Raw genomic sequence first — 19,145 nt, 5'->3', positions numbered from 1 at the left:
CATTCAATGCTGAGAATCACTGGACTAGAACCTAAGGGTCCTGAAAGAGTGTGGGGAGAAATAAGAATGGAAAGGTGGCTTGAGCTTAGCTCCTGGAGGGACAGTGAGAATTTATTTGTATATGCCGTCATCACAATGATGATATAGGGATATTCATATGACAAGAGATTCATGTAACATTAAAAATACTAAAATACTTGTGTGCCAAAGCATTTTTCCACCCTAAATCAGAAAAATCATTCTCTTCTAACACAAAGGGTCTCCATTCCTAGACAGAATGGGCAGTCCAAATGAAGTGCCCATCGCTTGGGACCCTTTGTTTCCTGTTAATAGAACCCCACAGAGCACTAGAGGCTTTCTCCATCTTGGTCATCGTGTCACAACAACATGACTCCGACTCCTACTTGTTTCTGCTCTGCCCTCCTATTCATTTGATTCCGTTATCAGGCTAGCTTCTCAGCTCAGAAAGCCCTATCTTCTCAACATGGCTGAAACCTAGAGAGTCAACGAGTTCCCTCCATATGGCAGTGTGGAAGAAAAGTATAGCATGTTCTATGAATGCTGTCAGAATGCTCATAATTTAAAAAGTTGGCTCTCCATAGTCCTTGTCAATGATTCAAGAGAGTATTCACCCAGCCTCAAAAAGTCATTCTGAAACAGGGATGTGTTTTCTTTCTTCAACTTCTAGGCCTGGCATTACATACTTGAGTTGAGTGACTGTTTACAGGGTGGATTTCCTCTCATGCTAGTATTAACAGCACAAACAACTATGACTTGTTATCATTTTGGACTTTATAAGTACTTTCCCATATAGCACCTCATTTAATACTCATAGCTCTTCATAGGCAAAATAATAATAATGATGGGAATAATAATAATAGTGAAAATGTTAAGATGACCAGGTCAACATCTGCATCTGGTTTCAAATCCTGTGCCCTCTCTGCCATGCCAAACTTACGTCATAGAATTGTGAGCACCTCTGTCTTACAGCTGAGAAAGCTCTCCCTATGCAGTGATGTGCGGTGACTACATGAAACACTTACAGTCAGGAATCACGTTCTGAATTTCTAAATCCATTGTATAAACTGCTGAATCACACTTTTTTCAGTCAAACTAGACTCTTAGGAAAATTCCCTTAAATAATGAGTTTGAACCCTAAGTAATGATGGTTACTTTGTTTTTTTAATTAGAGAAATTAGCAAGATAGGTTTGATCTCATCTACAATTAATGTGGTTCCCTCTTAGTTACTTTGTAGGTATGTGTGGTGATGGAGCCAATGACTGTGGGGTAAGTAGCTACCAGTTTGTGTGGCCATAATCTCACATTCGATTACACTTAAGCCCTTTAGAGTAGCTGCCAGTGTGTGTAGTCATAATCTCACATTCATTTATACTCAAGCCCTTTAGAGGTATACTCCTGGCGTATATACCATTTACATTCCTCTTGACGGATAAACTGTTGCATTGGGAGGCTTTTGACCAAAGTCACACGTTGATTCAATGGTTAGTTTAGGCTACACAGAGTAGAATTTAGTTCTGGAGTTCTCATTTCTTTGGCTAGGTATCCTAATGCCATCTTTTTCTCATGTTCCAGGCAGGGTTAAGTCTCTTGGTTAGAGTTTGGGCACACAAACCACCTTGTGGCCAGCTTAACTGGCCTTTTCTTATGAGGCTTTAGTAGAGACGTACGTGAGTCTATGTGAGGAGTAAGCTGATTCTTTGCTTTCAGGCTCTGAAAATGGCTCATGTGGGCATCTCATTATCAGAGCAGGAGGCATCTGTGGCCTCACCTTTCACTTCCAAAACTCCAAACATTGAGTGCGTACCTCACCTTATCAAGTAAGTAGGCACTTCCTCAAACATTGTTTTCTCTCTCTTGACTTCTGGTGCAAATCACATTGTTCTGCCTGGGAAGGACTAGAGAAACTTTCTGTCCCTGGGTGTGGAGGGTGTTTTGTGGAAGAATGCAGTCAAGCATTCTACTTCCAAATGGATTTTCCAGAAGTTAACAATAACATTGGGAGAGCAGTGGCATTTCCAGTGAATTCACTGATTAGGTTATTTTTAGAAGATTGGAATCTGGAACTTGTTATTGCTTTGAAAGTGTCAATCATCCTCATTTTTCAAATGTATCTATCTCCTTTTCAATTTTTATTTGAAAAATAAAATTTTCAAAATCTTTGGCCGGGTGCGGTGGCTCACGCCTGTAATCCCAGCACTTTGGGAGGCTGAGGTGGGCAGATCACGAGGTCAGGAGATCGAGACCATCCTGGCTAACATGATGAAACCCCGTTTCTACTAAAAATTCCAAAAAATTAGGCGGGCATGGTGGCAGGCTCCTGCAGTCCCAGCTACTTGGGAGGCTGAGGCAGGAGAATGGCGTGAACCTGGGAGGTGGAGATTGCAGTGAGCCAAGATTGTGCCACTGCACTCCAGCCTGGGCAACAGAGCAAGTCTCTGTCTCAAAAAAAAAAAAAAAAAAAAAAAATCTTTATTGGCTTTTGCTGCTCTCACTAAAATTTGCTTTGATGCCCCCCACCACCCTGCCGAAAATGTACTTCTGCTCCATTATATTTGAATGATAGAGATAGTGAGCATGGTGGCTGATCTTGGTTATTGTAACTGACATGTGTTTCTAGTTTAAAAATGCCATAATGCCTAGTATCTCACACTTCAAAACAGCCTGGAGATGCAGGAATGGCTATTTTTTTAACAAACAAAAAAATTGAAGTTCAGAAAATTTAATTGATGTGCCCAAGCTCATACAACCATATGAGGTTAGAGATTGTTTTAGAATTAATTTTATTCAAATGCATTTTATCTACAGATATACTATTTCCGCCACATAAAAATAATAATTTGGCTAGGTCCTCCCAATTTTTTATTTATTCATGCATTTGACAAATCTTTAGTGAGTAGGCATTTAGTGCCAGAAACTAAGGGAGATAAGGATGATACCTACTGATTTTGATAGGTGCTGTCCAGGAAATAAAAAGGGTAAAAGGGAATAAGATGGCTATATAGGTGGAAGCAGCTGCTTCAGATGGGGTGGTATGGGAAAACCTCTCTAAGGAGAACCTCTCCTTATTGCTCAGAGAACCTCTCTAAGCAATAAGGAGAAACTACCTCTGGGCAGAGGAAATGTCACGGCAAAACTCTGATACAGAAAAAAACCTGGTTTGAGGATCAGGTTTTAACACCCTAGGACATCATAGTGGGCATGAGTTTAAACTTAAAGAAGTATGATCTAGGCTGGGTGTGGTGGCTCATGGCTGTAATCCCAACTCTTTGGGAGGCCGAGGTGGGTGGATCACTTGAGGTCAGGAGTTCGAGACCAGCTTGGCCAACGTGATGAAACCCAGTCTCTATTAAAAATACAAAAAAAAATCAGCTAGACCTGGTGGAGCATGCCTGTTGTCCCAGCTACTCAGGAGGCTGAGGCGGGCGAATCACTTGAACCTGGTAGGCAGAGGTTGCAGTGAGCTGACATCATGCCACTGCACTCCAGCCTGGGTGACTAAGCAAGATTCTGACAAAAAAAAAAGTATAATTTAAATTTAAAAAGTGTAACTTAAACTTTATTTTTCACCGAATGAAATAGAAGATAAAAGTGACATTTCATATGTCGTCTATTTCATGCTTTAAATGTGTACTATTTATTCAAATCAATCAACAATAACACAAATGAAAATGCTCATCATTTCCAGCCTATTTCAATTTGATGTATGACTAATTTGAGTGTGTATATTGTTTTGGTCCAGTTTTAGAAAAAGTTGGGACTGCCAAAATGAAATTTGAATCAAATGCTTGCCAAGCTCCTGAAGCTCCTGTATGAAAATAAAACCTGAATCTGGAATTTTATTTAAATCCATTAGTTCACAGATGAAGAAACTGAGACAAGGGAAATGATCTTCTGCATCTCATTAGTGAATAGGTAGAAGATCTGGCACTAGCTCCACTGATCTGAGTTCAGGAGCTAAAACAATGCCTGCTGAAAGGACAAGAGCAACTGTAAATCTGGACTCCATCACCAGATCAAGGCCCTTGGACCTTGGCCTGGAATTGGCCTTTCTTGAAAATTGGGTTGTGTAGTTTACTGACAGCCAGCATCCACGAGCTCAGGGCTGTCCATCTTCAGACAGTTGTATAATGACTTTTGATTTTTTTTTTCTCCTGAGCTTAGCCAAACAGCACAGAATGACTGACCTTATGTCTTTTCATTACTTTCATGTCTTTATCATTTCTTTTCTTACACAGGGAAGGACGTGCAGCTCTCGTTACCTCCTTTTGCATGTTTAAGTACATGGCTCTGTACAGCATGATTCAGTATGTTGGTGTTCTGCTGCTCTACTGGGTATGACTTGGGACTTAGCCTCTTGGTTAGTGTGAACTAAAACAAGTAGCAGTGCACTCTCAATTTACAATGCCTCTCAAAGAAAGAGTACAAATAGGATATCTGAACAACAACAGCCCCTCCAAAAATATCGTTAAGAATTTGTAAAGTAAATCACAAATAGACAGATTTGTACAGGAAAAGTTGCTGATGTCAATTCTCTGATATAGAAACCTTTTATCTAGTAATAGCTGAAATCACAACTGAATATATTGCTGCTACTTTTACCTGATTGGACAAGGTCTTTATCTTCTTAATTGCAATGTGGCTCTACCCTGGTCTACCACTCACTAAAGAAATGGTTCTCTGCATCGGGGTGCTGCTAAATGCTTCATTTAGCATGAAAAAAAAGACCTGATTATTAATGTTTGCCCATTTCAGTGGTGTAAATACTCCTACCATAACCAGTTTCAAGCTGTCTGCCTATTGTCACTGAACATGAAGTGGGGAAAGATGTATAGTAGCATATGATTCTATAATACTTGCCCCATATAGATACAAGAGTCGTAAATAACCTTAAGGGCAGAGATAGCAGTAAAATGTAGAAAAATATTTAGAAAGAGCTGAGCTTTGAGTATTTATTAACTTTGGTTTTAGTATAATTTATTTAATGGTACACTTGTATAATTTAAGTTTTTATATTGGCTTTGTTTAACAACCAGCTCACAACATCTCTGAAAATTTAGCAATTGACTTTTAAGTGTTAGTATAAGCCAGCATGCCACTGGTTCCCTGAATATAGGGATGTGAAAACTGGCATATCATACCACAAAAATACATAGGTCTTGTGATCCCTTTTTTTATTTACCAAGATATAAAAAGAGAAAAAAACGTGCACATCATCTGTGAACTCAACATGTGAGATTACCGTATTAACCAACACCAAGGAAAGAAAGTTCGTCTGGATATCTGTGTGGCAGATATCCAGATTCATCTTTATATACTGCCTTCTTTTTCCTGGGTTAAAGATTTTAGTTCTATTGCTCTCAGATAAACTATATCTTTTCCTACTCACTGATAAATGGGCTAGAGAAGGATAGCCTATTTCTGGAAATTGGCCTCTATTTTAGAATTCCCAAATTATACTCAAAAGTAGAATTAAACATTGAACATTATCTCCTTTCCACTAAGGGGTGGGGAGCAAGAAAGTGAGTGAGTTTCTTAAAATCAGTAAGACATAGCACTTTTTCCTCTAGACTATTAAGATGTTTTGCTAGGATTTTCTAAAATTTTGTCTAAAAACATTCAAGAATGCAAATAGTGAGTTTACTTATTCTTATTTTCCATCAGTAAAACTTATGTAAGTTTACCACACATTTGTCACTTGGGGATGTATTTTTTTATTGTGTGAAATGAAATCCTAAATTTTCTGTTAACAAGTAGAAAAGAGAGCAGAGATGAATCTGGTAGGGGAAGATGTCCTTCTCAACAAAGTAATAAGGATGCACAAACAATCCCACCCTGAAAGCACATGGTGATAGGCCCCCTGGATAGAGAGGGTTTCACAGGTTTGGCTTTGATTACTTCCACCAACACCATCACTCACCAACTCAACCGGGCCCCGACCACAGCATCTCCACAGTAATTTACTTGAAAAACCCTATGTCACAGTGAGAAAATAAATGTAATCAATATCTAATTTCATCCAGAGGGTCACAACTTTTTTTGATCTGCTTTCTTTTTATTTTCAGGAGACAAACAGCCTTTCAAATTACCAGTTTCTGTTCCAGGATCTGGCCATTACAACTCTTATTGGTGTAACAAGTAAGACATTTTAAAACTTTCTTACCAGAGGTGCTACCCTCAGCTGCCCTCCCTCTGCCTTGGAAAGATTTGTCTACCATGAGAACAGCAGCTGCAACAGCAGCAATGATCTGGAATTTATTCCCAAATATATACACAGAGAGGAAATAGAATCCTCATTTTTAAGTATTGCAAGAAAGTATTAGCAAAAGAAAAGCTTGCTCGTTATTTTGCTGTTTTCTGCAAAATGTGGAACTTCTATAAATGGTCACTAAACACTTAAAATGAACAAAGCAGCTTGAAAATCAGGAACACTAACTTCAGAGTGCTTTTAGATACAGTTATAGTTAAAATGTACCCAATTTATAGGAGCCAAATGGCTTTTATATTTCTCATACCTAAATCTTAGCCTCTCAGGATTTAGAATGAAGCTTAAAGGTAATCTTGCCATTATACCTCTCTTACCCTCCACCTTCTAATGAATAAATTGTCTCCCTAATGTTCCTGCAATGGAAAATTTTTTTATTTTTGACTTTATTCTTTTTTAGGGCTGTCTTAGGTTCACAACAAAAATGAGAGGAAGGTACAGAGATTTCCCATGTACTTCCTTCCCAAACACATACATAGCCTCTGCTACTATCAGCGTTCCTCACAAAGTGGTATATTTGTTGTAACTGATGAAATTCTATTGATGAATGATTGAAGTTTTGACATGTCTTTGTTGTTTTGCTTTTGTCTTACTAGTTCAGCTAAAGGAAAATCTCAACCAACATTCATATTGAAACTAATTCAGTCATCAATTGCAATCATAGGTTGATTACGGACACAAGAGTTTGGCAAAACTCAATGAAAGCATTTCGTGAGAAACAATTAATAATAACATCATTATTATCCAAAGTCCATAGTTTACATTACAGTTCATTCCTGGTCTTGCACATTTTATGGGTTTGAACATATGTATAATGACATGTATCCATCATTATATTATCACACAGAATATTTTCACTGCCCTAAAAATCCTCTGCTCTGCCTAGTCATCTTCCCCACTTCCCCAAAGCTCCTGGCAACCACTGTGATCTTTTACGGTCTCAGTAGTTTTGGCCTTTCTTTTCTTTTCTTTTCTATTCTTTTTTTATTATACTTTAAGTTCTAGGGTACATGTGCACAACATGCAGGTTTGTTTGGCTTTTCTAGAATGTTATATAGTTGGAATCATATATAGGCTTTTCAGATGGGCTTTTCTTCACTTAGTAATATGCATTTAAGGTTCAACTATGTCTTTTCATAGTTTGATAGTTCATTTCTTTTTAGTGCTGAATAATACTCCATTGTCTGTATGTACCACAGTTGATTTATTCATTCGCCTACCGAAGGATATCTTAGTTGCTTCCAAGTTTGGGCAACTGTAAATAAAGCTGCTATAAACATCCGTGTGCAGATTTTTGAGTGGAAATAAGTTTTCATTTTCACTGGGTTAAGGATTATGTAGTAAGAATAAGTTTTGTTTTGTAAGAAACCTCTAAACTGTCTTTCCAAACAGCTATACTAGTTTGCATTTCTACTACCAATGATTTAGAGTCCTTCTTGCTTCACATACTCACCAGCATTTAGTATTGTTAGTGTTCTGGATTTTGGCCATTCTAATAGGTTTGTAGTGGTTCCATTTATGCTTTTACTCCTACTTCCTCCAACCTTCTCAAGGATTTTATTCGTCTAATAATCTATTTCTCCATTATTATCAACCTTTCTCTTGTTTACTAGATCATTCCCAATGATGGCATATAATACATTCTCATATCTTCTTTCTTTTAAAAATTCTTATTTGACCCTGAATCTACCACTAGCTACTGCCTTTATTCTTAAACTTCCCAAACAGTTATGTATACCCACTTTCTCCATTCTCATCCCTAATTCTACTACCATTCCATTTCCATTAGCCAGATTCTAACATCCAGGGGCATGAATTTGAATTTTGGGCTTATGCAGTTGTTCAGTAGGAGGCAGTGGTATACTTGCAAATGTTTAACATGTTGCTCTCCAAAACAATTTGAATATACATATAATATATATTTACTTGTTTTCATATATATAATGGAAACATATATATATATGGGAAACATATATATGTGTGTATATATAAATATATATAGAAACATATATATGTGTGTATATATAAATGTATATATACACACATATACACATACACACCCCTATATATTTGGAAGCATATTTATATATAGTAAACACACACACACACACACGCATATATAGAAACAAGTAACTTTACTGAAAAGAAATGTGTAGTGAGCAATTTGCAAATATACTTGTTCTCTAACTTTTGGAGTATTTCAAGTCTTGTTCTTGGATCCGCTGTCTTTTCAGCCTATACCATCTCCATAAGTAATCTCAACCAGCCCCATGACTTTAATATTATCTATCTGCTGATGAATCCCAAATTTATATCTCCAGCCTTGATGTCCATCCAAAGCTCTGGAAATGTAGCTACTCTGCATCTAACCATGGGTATTTAATAGGAATTAAAGTTCACATTCTCAAACAGAACTCTTAATTCCCCCAGATCTGATATTCAATATAATCATTATGTACTTACTGAGTCCCTAGTTTGTGCTACTTACTGATCTAGGAACTTAGAATAATACATCAGTGAAACAAAACAAGATTTCTTTCCTTATGGAGCTTACATTCTACTGGAATTGCACTGTTATCTACCTAGTTGTTCAAGTCAAATAACTAGAGTCATCCTTTATTTTTCTTGTTTCTTCACCCATCACATCCTATACATTTGAAATTTCTGTTAGCACTGCCTCCAAAACGTACTGTGATTCCCCCCCTCCATTTTCAATGGAGCCGCCATCATTAGTCACTAAGCAATGCCAGCTCCCTTGTGCATTACTGTAACAACTTTATAGCTGATCTTGCTTCCACTGTTGCTGCCCTCTCCTCATTCCCATTTACACAATAGTAAGAGTATTGTTTTTAAATATAAATTTTATTATTCATTCTCTTGCTTAAAATGCTCCAATGCTTCCCATTTTGACTCAATTCAAGTCTTATATGATTGGGCTCCTGACTACTTCACCAACTTCACCTCTACCCGCATTGCCACTCACTGATGTGACTGCTGTACTGGTCTTACTGTCTCTAGTACATTGTCAAGCTGTGGTCAACTCAAGTACCCTTGCATTGGCTATTCCTTTTGCCTAAAATACTCTCCCCTTGGATCTTTATATGTCTTTGACTTTTTAAATTATTCATATTTGAGCTCAAATGTCACTTCTTCAGAAAGATCACTTTAATAGTGAAGAAGCCAGTTCTCTATCACACAACCCTGCTTTATGTTTTCACAGTACTTTCCACAATCTGAAGTTACTATATTTATCTTTGTTTTCATTAGCTTTTTGCCTGCTTCTCCTCACCCAGAATGTGTGTTTCATGAGAACAACATTTAGTCTGTATTGATCCATGCTGTAATCCCAATACTTCTGACATATTAAAGGAGCTTGTTAAATATTTGTTAAATCTATTGAAAGAACAACCTCGTACAGGCTTTGTTAACTTTGTCAGCAGAGTTCCCCTTCACACGAAGCCAAATTTATCTCTAAATGTGTAACTTTCATCCATCCCAGTTTTGCCATTTGAGGTGTCACAGAAGAGTTTAATTTTTTCTCCAGAACAGTCCTTCTGTTTGAAATTTATTTCGAACAGAAAATTCTATTTGAAAGAATTTGGAAACAGCTCTTATTTATTCTGTGATTGTTCTCTTCTCCATAGCAAGTGCCTTTAGGATTTTCTCTATTTTTTGTTAAACAACTTGATTCTTTTCTGTTTAACATATATTAAGTGTATATGTTATTAACATATATTCACTGTGAAAGATGGAAAACATTTCAAGATATAACAGAGAAAAACCTATTTTTATCTTACTATCCAGAGCTAACCAATTAAAGCATTTTGATGTATTTCTGTCCAGTCTTTTTTCTATATAAATTAAGAAATTAGAATTATGTCTTCTATATAGTGCATCTTATTTTCATTTTAATTTTTTTCTTGTGGTAAAATTATATAACAAAATTTGTCATTTTTATTTTTTTCTGTGTATAATTTAGGGACATGAATTACATTCACAATGTTTTCAATCATCACCACTATATATTTTCAAAAGTTTTTCATCACCTCAAACAGATACTCTATCCATTAAAGCAATAACTCCCCATCCTTTCTCCCTCCAACCCATGGTTAACTCTAATCTATTTTTTGTCTCTATGAATTTCCCTATTCAATATATTTCATATAAATGAAGTCAGGCAGTTTGTACCATTGTATCTGGTTTCTTTAGTATAATCCATTTTGTAACATGCATCAGAACTTAATTCATTTTTATAGCTGAATAATATTCCATTATATGTATATACCACATTTTATCTATCCATTTATTTGTTGATGGACTTGGGTGCTCCCACCTGTTGGCTATTGTGAATAATGCTGCAATGAACATTTGCATAAAATATCTTTTTGAGTCCCTGTTTTCAACTCTTTTGGGTATAAAGTGGAATCTGGGTCATATGTTAATCATATATTTAACTTTTCAAGGAACCACCAAACTATTTTCCTAATGACTGCATCATTTTACATTCTCACTAGCAATGTATAAGGGGTCTAATTGCTTCACAGCCTCATCAGCTCTTGTTATTTAATGGACAAAGATTATTTTAACCATCCTAATAGGTTTGGAGTGATATCTTATTATGATTTTGACTTGCATTTCTCTAATGACTAATAATAGTGAACATATAGTCATGTGCTCATCAGCCATTTACATGTCTTCTTTGGAGAAATGTTTATTCAGGTCCTTTGACCATTTCCTAATTGAATTTTTGTCTTCTGGGTTTTATTATTATTATTATTATACCTTAAGTTCTAGGGTACATGTGCACAACGTGAAGGTTTGTTACATATGTATACATGTGCCATGTTGGTGAGCTGCCCCCATTAACTCGTCCTTTACATTAGGTATATCTCCTAATGCTATCCCTCCCCCCTCCCCCCACCCCACGACAGGCCTAGGTGTGTAATGTTCCCCTTCCTGTGTCCAAGAGTTCTCATTGTTCAATTCCCACCTATAAGTGAGAACACGCGGTGTTTGGTTTTTTGTCCCTGCAATAGTTTGCTGAGAATGATGGTTTCCAGCTTCATCCATGTCCCTACAAAGGACGTGAACTCATCCTTTTTTATGGCTGCATAGTATTCCATGGTATATATGTGCCACATTTTCTTAATCCAGTCTATCATTGTTGGACATTTGTGTTGGTTCCAAGTCTTTGCTATTGTGAATAGTGCCACAATAAACATACATGTGCATGTGTCTTTGTAGCAGCATGATTTATAATCCTTTGGGTATATACCCAGTAATGGGATGGCTGGGTCAAATGGTATTTCTAGTTCTGGATCCTTGAGGAATCACCACACTGTCTTCCACAATGGTTGAACCAGTTTACAGTCCCACCAACAGTGTAAAAGTGTTCCTGTTTCTCCACATCCTCTCCAACACCTGTTGTTTCCTGACTTTCTAATTATCACCATTGTAACTTGTGTGAGATGGTATCTCACTGTGGTTTTGATTTGCATTTCTCTGATGGCCAGTGATGATGAGCATTTTTTCATGTGTCTTTTGGCTGCATAAATGTCTTCTTTTGAGAAGTGTCTGTTCATATCCTTTGCCCACTTTTTAATGGGGTTGTTTGTTTTTTTCTTGTAAATTTGTTTGAGTTCTTTGTAGATTCTGGATAGCCCTTTGTCAGATGAGTACATTGCAAAAATTTTCTCCCATTGTGTAGGTTGCCTGTTCACTCTAATGGTAGTTTCTTTTGCTGTGTAGAAGCTGTTTTGTTTAATTAGATCCCATTTGTCAATTTTGGCTTTTGTTGCCATTGCTTTTGTTGTTTTAGACATGAAGTCCTTGCCCATGCCTATGTCCGGAATGGTATTGCCTAGGTTTTCTTCTAGGGTCTTTATGGTTTTAGGTCTAACATTTAAGTCTTTAATCCATCTTGAATTAATTTTTGTATAAGGTGTAAGGAAGGGATCCAGTTTCAGCTTTCTACATATGGCTAGCCAGTTTTCCCAGCACCATTTATTAAATAGGGAATCGTTTCCCCATTTCTTGTTTTTGTCAGGTTTGTCAAAGATCAGATGGTTGTAGATGTGTGGTATTCTTTCTGAGGGTTCTGTTCTGTTCCATTGGTCTATATCTCTGTACCATGCTCTTTTGGTGACTGTAGCCTTGTAGTACAGTTTGAAGTCAGATAGTGTGATGCCTCCAGCTTTGTTCTTTTGGCTGAAGATTGTCTTGGCAATGCGGGCTCTTTTTTGGTTACATATGAACTTTAAAGTAGTTTCTTCCAATTCTATGAAGAAAGTCATTGGTAGCTTGATGGGGATGGCATTGAATCTATAAATTACCTTGGGCAGTATGGCCATTTTCACAATATTGATTCTTCCTATCCATGAGCATGGAATGTTTTCCATTTGTTTGTGTCCTTTTTTATTTCGTTGAGCAGTGGTTTGTAGTTCTTCTTGAAGAGATCCTTCACATCCCTTGTAAGTTGGATTCCTAGGTATTTTATTCTCTTTGAAGCAATTGTGAATGGGAGTTCACTCATGATTTGGCTGTTTCTCTGTTAGTGGTGTATAAGAATGCTTGTGATTTTTGCACATTGAGTTCTAGCAGTTCTTCATATATTGTGGAGATTAAACTCTTATGAGACATGAAATCACAAATATTTTCTCCTATATGTTATCTTTTCACTTTTTAAATAATGTCCAAGTTTTTTATTTTAATGGAGTCCTATTTATTTATTTATGTATTTGTTTGTTCATGTATTTGGTGTTATATCTAAGAATCCAATACCAAATTCAAGGTTATGAATATTTCTCCCTAAGTGTCTTCTAAGTATTTTATGTTGTTAACTCTTACATTTAGGTCATTGATCCATTTTTTGTGTTAATTTTTACATGTGGTATGAAGTAGAGGTCCAAGTTCCTTACTTTGTGTGTGGAAATCTGGTTGTCCCAGCTTGTTGAAGAGACTATTCTTTCCTTCATTAAATGGTATTAATATGCATTTTGAAATCAGTTGGCCATAGATGTATGGGCTTATTGCTGGACCCTCAATTCTATTCCATTGGTCTACATGTATTTCCTCATGTTAGCACCGAACTGGTTTGGTTACTGAGTTTGGATTTGGGAAGTGTGAGTCCTTCAATGCTATTTTTCTTTTCAAGATTTTTAGAAACAATTTAGGGACTCTTATAATTTCATATAAATCTGAGGACTGACTCCATTTCTCTAAAAATAGCTATTTAAATTTTGATAGAGATTGCATCAAATCTGTAGATCACTTTGGATAGTACAAACATCTTAATAATATTGAGTCTTCCAATCCATTAGTATGAGATTTTAATGGGTTTTTCCATTTATTTGTGTCATCTTTAATTTCTTTCAACAAAGTTTTGTAGTTTTCAGTGTGGAAGCCTTTCTCTTTCTTGGTTAAGTTTATCTCTAGGTATTTCATTTTTTGGAAATAGAATTTTTTTAAGTTTGTCTTTGAATTGTTCACTGCTGGTGTATAGAAACACGATGATTGTTTTTGTGTTGATCTTATGCCCTGAAACATTGCTGTATTCAATTATTAATTTTATCAGCTTTCTTGTGAGTTTCTTAAGATTTTCAGTATGTAGGCTCTTGTCATCAGTGCATAGAGATGGTTTTACTTCTTTCTTCCAATTGGATGATTTTATTTCCTTTTTCTTTTTAAAAGATACAACTTATTTTTAATTAACACATATTTGTACATATTTATGAGGTACAATGTGATGTTTCAATACATGTATACGTTGTGTAATAGTAAAATCATGGTAATTAGCATATTTATCACTTTGCACATTTATCATTTTTTGTAGTGAGAACATTCAGAATTATCTTTTTTAGCAATTTTGAAATATAAAGTCTGCTATTGTTAATGATAATCATCCCACTGTGCAATAGAACAATAGAACTTATTCCTCCTATTGAACTATAACTTTGTACATACTGACAACCTTCTCTCCATCCCCTTCTCCTATCTCTATTCTTTCCAGCCTTAAGAAACCACTATTCTACTCTCTACTTCTATGAGATCAACTTTTTTTGATTCTACAAATGAGTGAGGTCATGTGGAATTTGTCCTTCTGTGTCTGGCTTCTTTCACTTAGCACAGTGTCCTGAAGCTTCATTTATGTTGTTGCAATCAACAAGATTTCCTTGTTTTTTTTAAGGCTGAATAGTATTCCATCGTGTATACCACATGTTCTTTGTTCATTCACCTGTTGATATACCCTTAGGGCAATTCCATGTTTTGGCTGTTATGAATAGGGCTTCAATAAACACGGGAGTGCAGATATTTCTTTGACATACTGATGTTATTTTCTTTGGATATATACCCAGTAGTGGGATTGCTAGATCATATGGTAGTTCCATTTTTAATTTTTAAGGGAACCTCCATGCTATTTTCTTTAATGGCTGTATTAATTTACATTTCGACCAACAGTATGTAAGTGTTCTCTTTTCTTTACATTCTCACTAATATTTATTATTTTTTGTCTTTTTGATAATAGCTGTTCTAACTGGAGTGAGATTATATCTCACTGTGGTTTTGATTTGCATTTCCCTGATATTAATGATGTTGAACATTTTTTCATATATCTGTTGGCATATGGCATACCTATTTCTATGGTTTTTTTGGAGAAATGTCTTGTCAGGTATTTTGTCCATTTTTTAATTGAATTATTTTATTATTATTTTTGCTATTGAGTTTTTTTTTGAGTTCCTGATATAATCTGGATATTAATCCCTTGTCAGGGGCTATTTTATTATACTGCATAGTTTAGAAATATTTTCTCCCATTATGTAGGTTGTCTCTTCAATCTGTTAACTGTTTCCTTTGTTGTGCAAAATCTTTTTAGTTTTATGTAATCCCCATTTGTCTATTTTTGCTTTTGTTGCCTATGCTTTTAGGGTTTTAGCAAAAAAATTATTGCCCAAATCAAAACCATGAAACATTTTTCATATGTTTTTGTTTAGTAGTTTCATAGTTTCGAGTTTTACATTTAAGTTTTTAATCCACTTTGAGTTAATTTTCTTATTTGGTGAGAGATAGGGGTCTAGTTCATTCTTCTGCATCGATAACCAATTTTCTCAGCACCATTCATTGAGGAGACGGTGCTTTCCCTAATGTGTGTTCTTTGCACCTTTGTGAAAATCAATTGACTGTAGATGTTTTTATTTCTGGAATCTCTATTCTGTCCCATTGGTCTATATGTCTATTTTATACCAATACCAAGCTGTTTTAGTTACTGTAGTTTTGTAGTATATTTTAAAATCAAGGATATGTGGGGCCTCTGGCATTATTCTTTTTGCTGAAGAGTGCTTTGGTTATTCAAGGTCTTTTGTGGTCCCTATACATTTTAGGATTTTTTTTTCTATTTCTGTGAAAAATTTCTTTGGTGTTTTGATAGAGATTGGATTGAATCTGTAGATTGTTTTAGGTAGCAGGGATATTTCAACAATATTAATTCTTCCAATCAATTAACATGGGATGTCTTTTCATGTATGTGTGTTAGCTTCCATTTTTTTTCACCAGTGTTTTATAGTTTCCAGTATAGAGATTTTTCACCTCCTTGGTTAAATTTATTTCTAGGCATCTTATTTTTTGTGGTGTAGCTGTTGAAAGTGGCATTGTCTTCTTTATTTCTTTTATAGATAATTCACCATTAGCCTATATAAAAGCTACTGATTTTTCTATGTTGATTTTGGGTTCTAAAGATTTACTGAATTTATTTATTAGTTCTATTAGTTTTCTGGTGGAGTCTTTAGGGTTATCTATGTATAAGAGCATGCCACCACCGAACAGGGACAATTTGACTTTCTCCTTCCCAATTTGAATGTCTGTTTTTTTTTCTCTTGCCTAGTTGCTCTGGCTAGGACTTCCAGTACTATGTTGAATAGAAGTGGCAAAAGTGGGCATCCTTTTCTTGTTCCAGATTTTAAAGGAAAAGCTTTTAACTTTTCCCCGTTAATATGATGTGAGTTGTGGATTTGTCATACATGGCCTTTATTGCATTGAGGTGCATTTCTTCTATGCTTAATTTGTTCAGAGTTTTTAGCAGAAGGGAATTTTGAATATTGTTAAATGCTTATCTATTGAAATGATTATATGGTTTTTGTCCATCCTATTGATGTAATGTATCATGTTTATTGATTTGAATATGTTGAACCATCCTGCATCTTGGGGTGAATCCCACTTGATCATGGTGAATTACCTTTTTAATGTGTTGTTAAATTCAGTTTGCTAGTATTTTGCTGAGGATTTTTTTTTACATCTATATTTACTAGAAATATTGGCCCTTTTTTATTGTGTCCTTGTAGTGGGGGACTCATAGAATGAGTTTGGAAGTATTTGCTCCTTTACAATGTTTAGGGATAGTTTGAATAGAATCGATATTAGTTCTTCTTTAAATGTTTGGTAGAATTCAGTGGAGAAGCCATCAGGTACTGAACGTTTTTTGATTGGAAAAGTTTTATTACTAATTAAATCCTGTTACTAATTATTGGTCTGTTCATGTTTTCTGTTTCTTCATGATTCATTCTTGGTAGGTTGTATGTGTCCAGGAATTTATCCATTTATTCTAGATTTTCTAATTTGTTGGCATACAGTTGTTCATAATAGTCTCTTATGATACTTTGTATTTCTGTGTTATTAGTTGTGATGTATCCTTTACCTCTGATTTTATTTATTTTAGTCTTCTCTCTTTTTTTCTTAGTCTGGCTATGGTTTGTTGATTTTGTTTATCTCCTCAGAAAACCAACTCTGTTTTGCTTATCTTTTGTATTGCTTTTAGGTCAATTTCATTTGTTTCTGCTTTATCTTTATTATTTCTTTCTTTCTACTAATATTGGGTTTAGTTTGTTGTTGTTCTTCTACTTCCTTGAGGTTCAACATTAGGTTGTTGTTTGTTATTTCTTCTTTATTCATGTAGGCATTTATTGCTGTAAACTTTCCTTTGAGTACTGCTTTTGCTGTATCCCAAAGGTTTTGCTGTGTTTGTTTCAATTTTCATTTTTCTCTAAAAATTTTTTAACTTCTCTTCTAATTTCTTCATTGATTCATTGGTTGTTCAGTAGCACCTTGTTTAATTACCATATATTTGTATAGTGTCTGAAGGTCCTCCTGTCATTGATTTATAGTTTCATATTATTGTGGTTGGAAACAATACTTGATATGATAATTGATTTTTAAAAAATGTTTTAGTACTTGTTTTGTGAACTACCTTATGATCTAAACTGGAGAATGTTACATGCGCATTAGAAAATAATGTGTATTCTTCTGTTATTGAATAGAAAGTTTTGTATATGTCTGTTAGGTCTATTTTGTCTAATGTACAGTTCAGTTCCCATATTTTCTTGTCAATTTATGTCTAGTTGATCTGTCTCTTGTTGAAAGTGGGTTATTGAAGTCCCCTACTATTATTGTCTTGCTATTTCTCCTTTTGTGTTCATTAACATTTGCTTTATATATTTACGTGCTTCAATGTTGGGTGCATTGTCTCTTGTGACAGTTTTTGACTTGACGTCTGCTTTATCTGACATAAGTATAGCCAATCTTGCTCTCTTTTGATTACCATTTGCATAGAATATCTTCTTCTATCTCTTTATTTTCAGCTTATTTGTGTCTCTAAGGATAAAGTGAGTCTTTTATAGGCATTATGTAGTTGAGTCTTGTTTTTTTAAATCTATTCAGCTACTCTATGTCTTTTGATTGGAGAATTTAATACTCCATTTACATTCAAAGTAATTATTGATAGTTAAGGACTTACTATTGCCACTTTGTTATTTTATGGTTGTTTTGTAGTTCTTTTGTTCCTGTTTTTTTTCTTTTTATCTCTTTGATTTGGTGGTTTTCTCCAGTGCTGAGTTTTGATTACTTTCTCTTTATTGTTTGTGTATTTGCTATAGCTTTTTGCTTTGTAGTTACCATGAAGCTACATAAAATATCTTATAATTGTAATGGACTGTTTTACACTGAAAACAACTAACCTCAGTCACATACAAATCTCTAGACTTTCATCCTTCCCCCAATTTATATTTTAGTGTCACAATTTACATCTTTTTATTTTATGTACTTCTTAACAATGTATTGTAGTTACTATTATATTTGACTGTTTTGGCTTTTAGACTTCATACTAGAGATATATATGTTTTATAGAGCACCATAACAGTATTGGGATATTCTGGATTTCACTATATATTTACTTTCATCAGGGAATTTTATACTTTCATATGTTTTTATATTTGTAGTGTCCTTCCATTTCTACTTGAAAAACTCTCAAGCATTTCTTGTAAGGAAAATCTAGTGGTGATGAATTCTCTCAACTTCTGCTTGTCTAGGACTTTATTTCTCCTTCACTTCTGAAGGACAGCTTTACTTGTATAGTATTTTCAGCTGCCAGTTTTTATTTTCTTTCAGCACCTTGAATATATCATCTCACTCTCTCCTGTCCTGCAGGGATTTTGCTGAGAAATCTGTTGATAGTCTAATGGGGATTTCCTTATTTGTGATTTGGCACTTTTCTCTTGCTGCTTTTAAAATTCTATCTTTGTCCTTTATTTTGACAATTTATTATAATGTGCCATGATGAGAATCTCTTTGGGTTGAATTCTTTTGGGGACCTCTGAAATTCATATATCTGGATTTTCGTATTTCTTGTAGGACTTAGAAGGTTTTCAGCACTTATTGTATTAAATAAAATGTTTTGTTTCTATCTTTGTCTCTTCTCCATCTGGCAATCCCATAATGCTAATGTTTGATCATTTCCTGGTGTTTCATAAGTCCTATGGGTTGTCTGTGTTCTTTTATATTCATTTTTTCTTTGCTTCCTCTGACTGGGTAATTTCA

At 35.1% G+C, this 19,145-nt stretch overlaps 1 protein-coding gene across 2 annotated transcripts in view; it reads left to right on the top strand.

Moving 5' to 3' along the window:
- The window catches only part of ATP13A4 (ATPase 13A4), a 194,833-nt gene that overhangs the window by 154,190 nt on the left and 21,498 nt on the right, over nucleotides 1-19,145 (top strand). For both annotated transcript variants that reach the window (XM_055110792.2, XM_034957912.3), the window contains 4 exons: nucleotides 1,246-1,288; nucleotides 1,730-1,839; nucleotides 4,258-4,354; nucleotides 6,085-6,157. In XM_055110792.2, coding sequence (XP_054966767.1) covers nucleotides 1,246-1,288; nucleotides 1,730-1,839; nucleotides 4,258-4,354; nucleotides 6,085-6,157 — 323 coding nt within the window. The remainder of the gene's footprint in view (nucleotides 1-1,245; nucleotides 1,289-1,729; nucleotides 1,840-4,257; nucleotides 4,355-6,084; nucleotides 6,158-19,145) is intronic.

This window comes from Pan paniscus, chromosome 2 (genome assembly GCF_029289425.2).
Source record: "Pan paniscus chromosome 2, NHGRI_mPanPan1-v2.0_pri, whole genome shotgun sequence".
Classification (NCBI taxonomy): domain Eukaryota; kingdom Metazoa; phylum Chordata; class Mammalia; order Primates; family Hominidae; genus Pan; species Pan paniscus.
The sequence above is the reverse complement of the archived record's forward strand: the minus strand, read 5'-3'. Positions and strand labels throughout refer to the sequence as shown.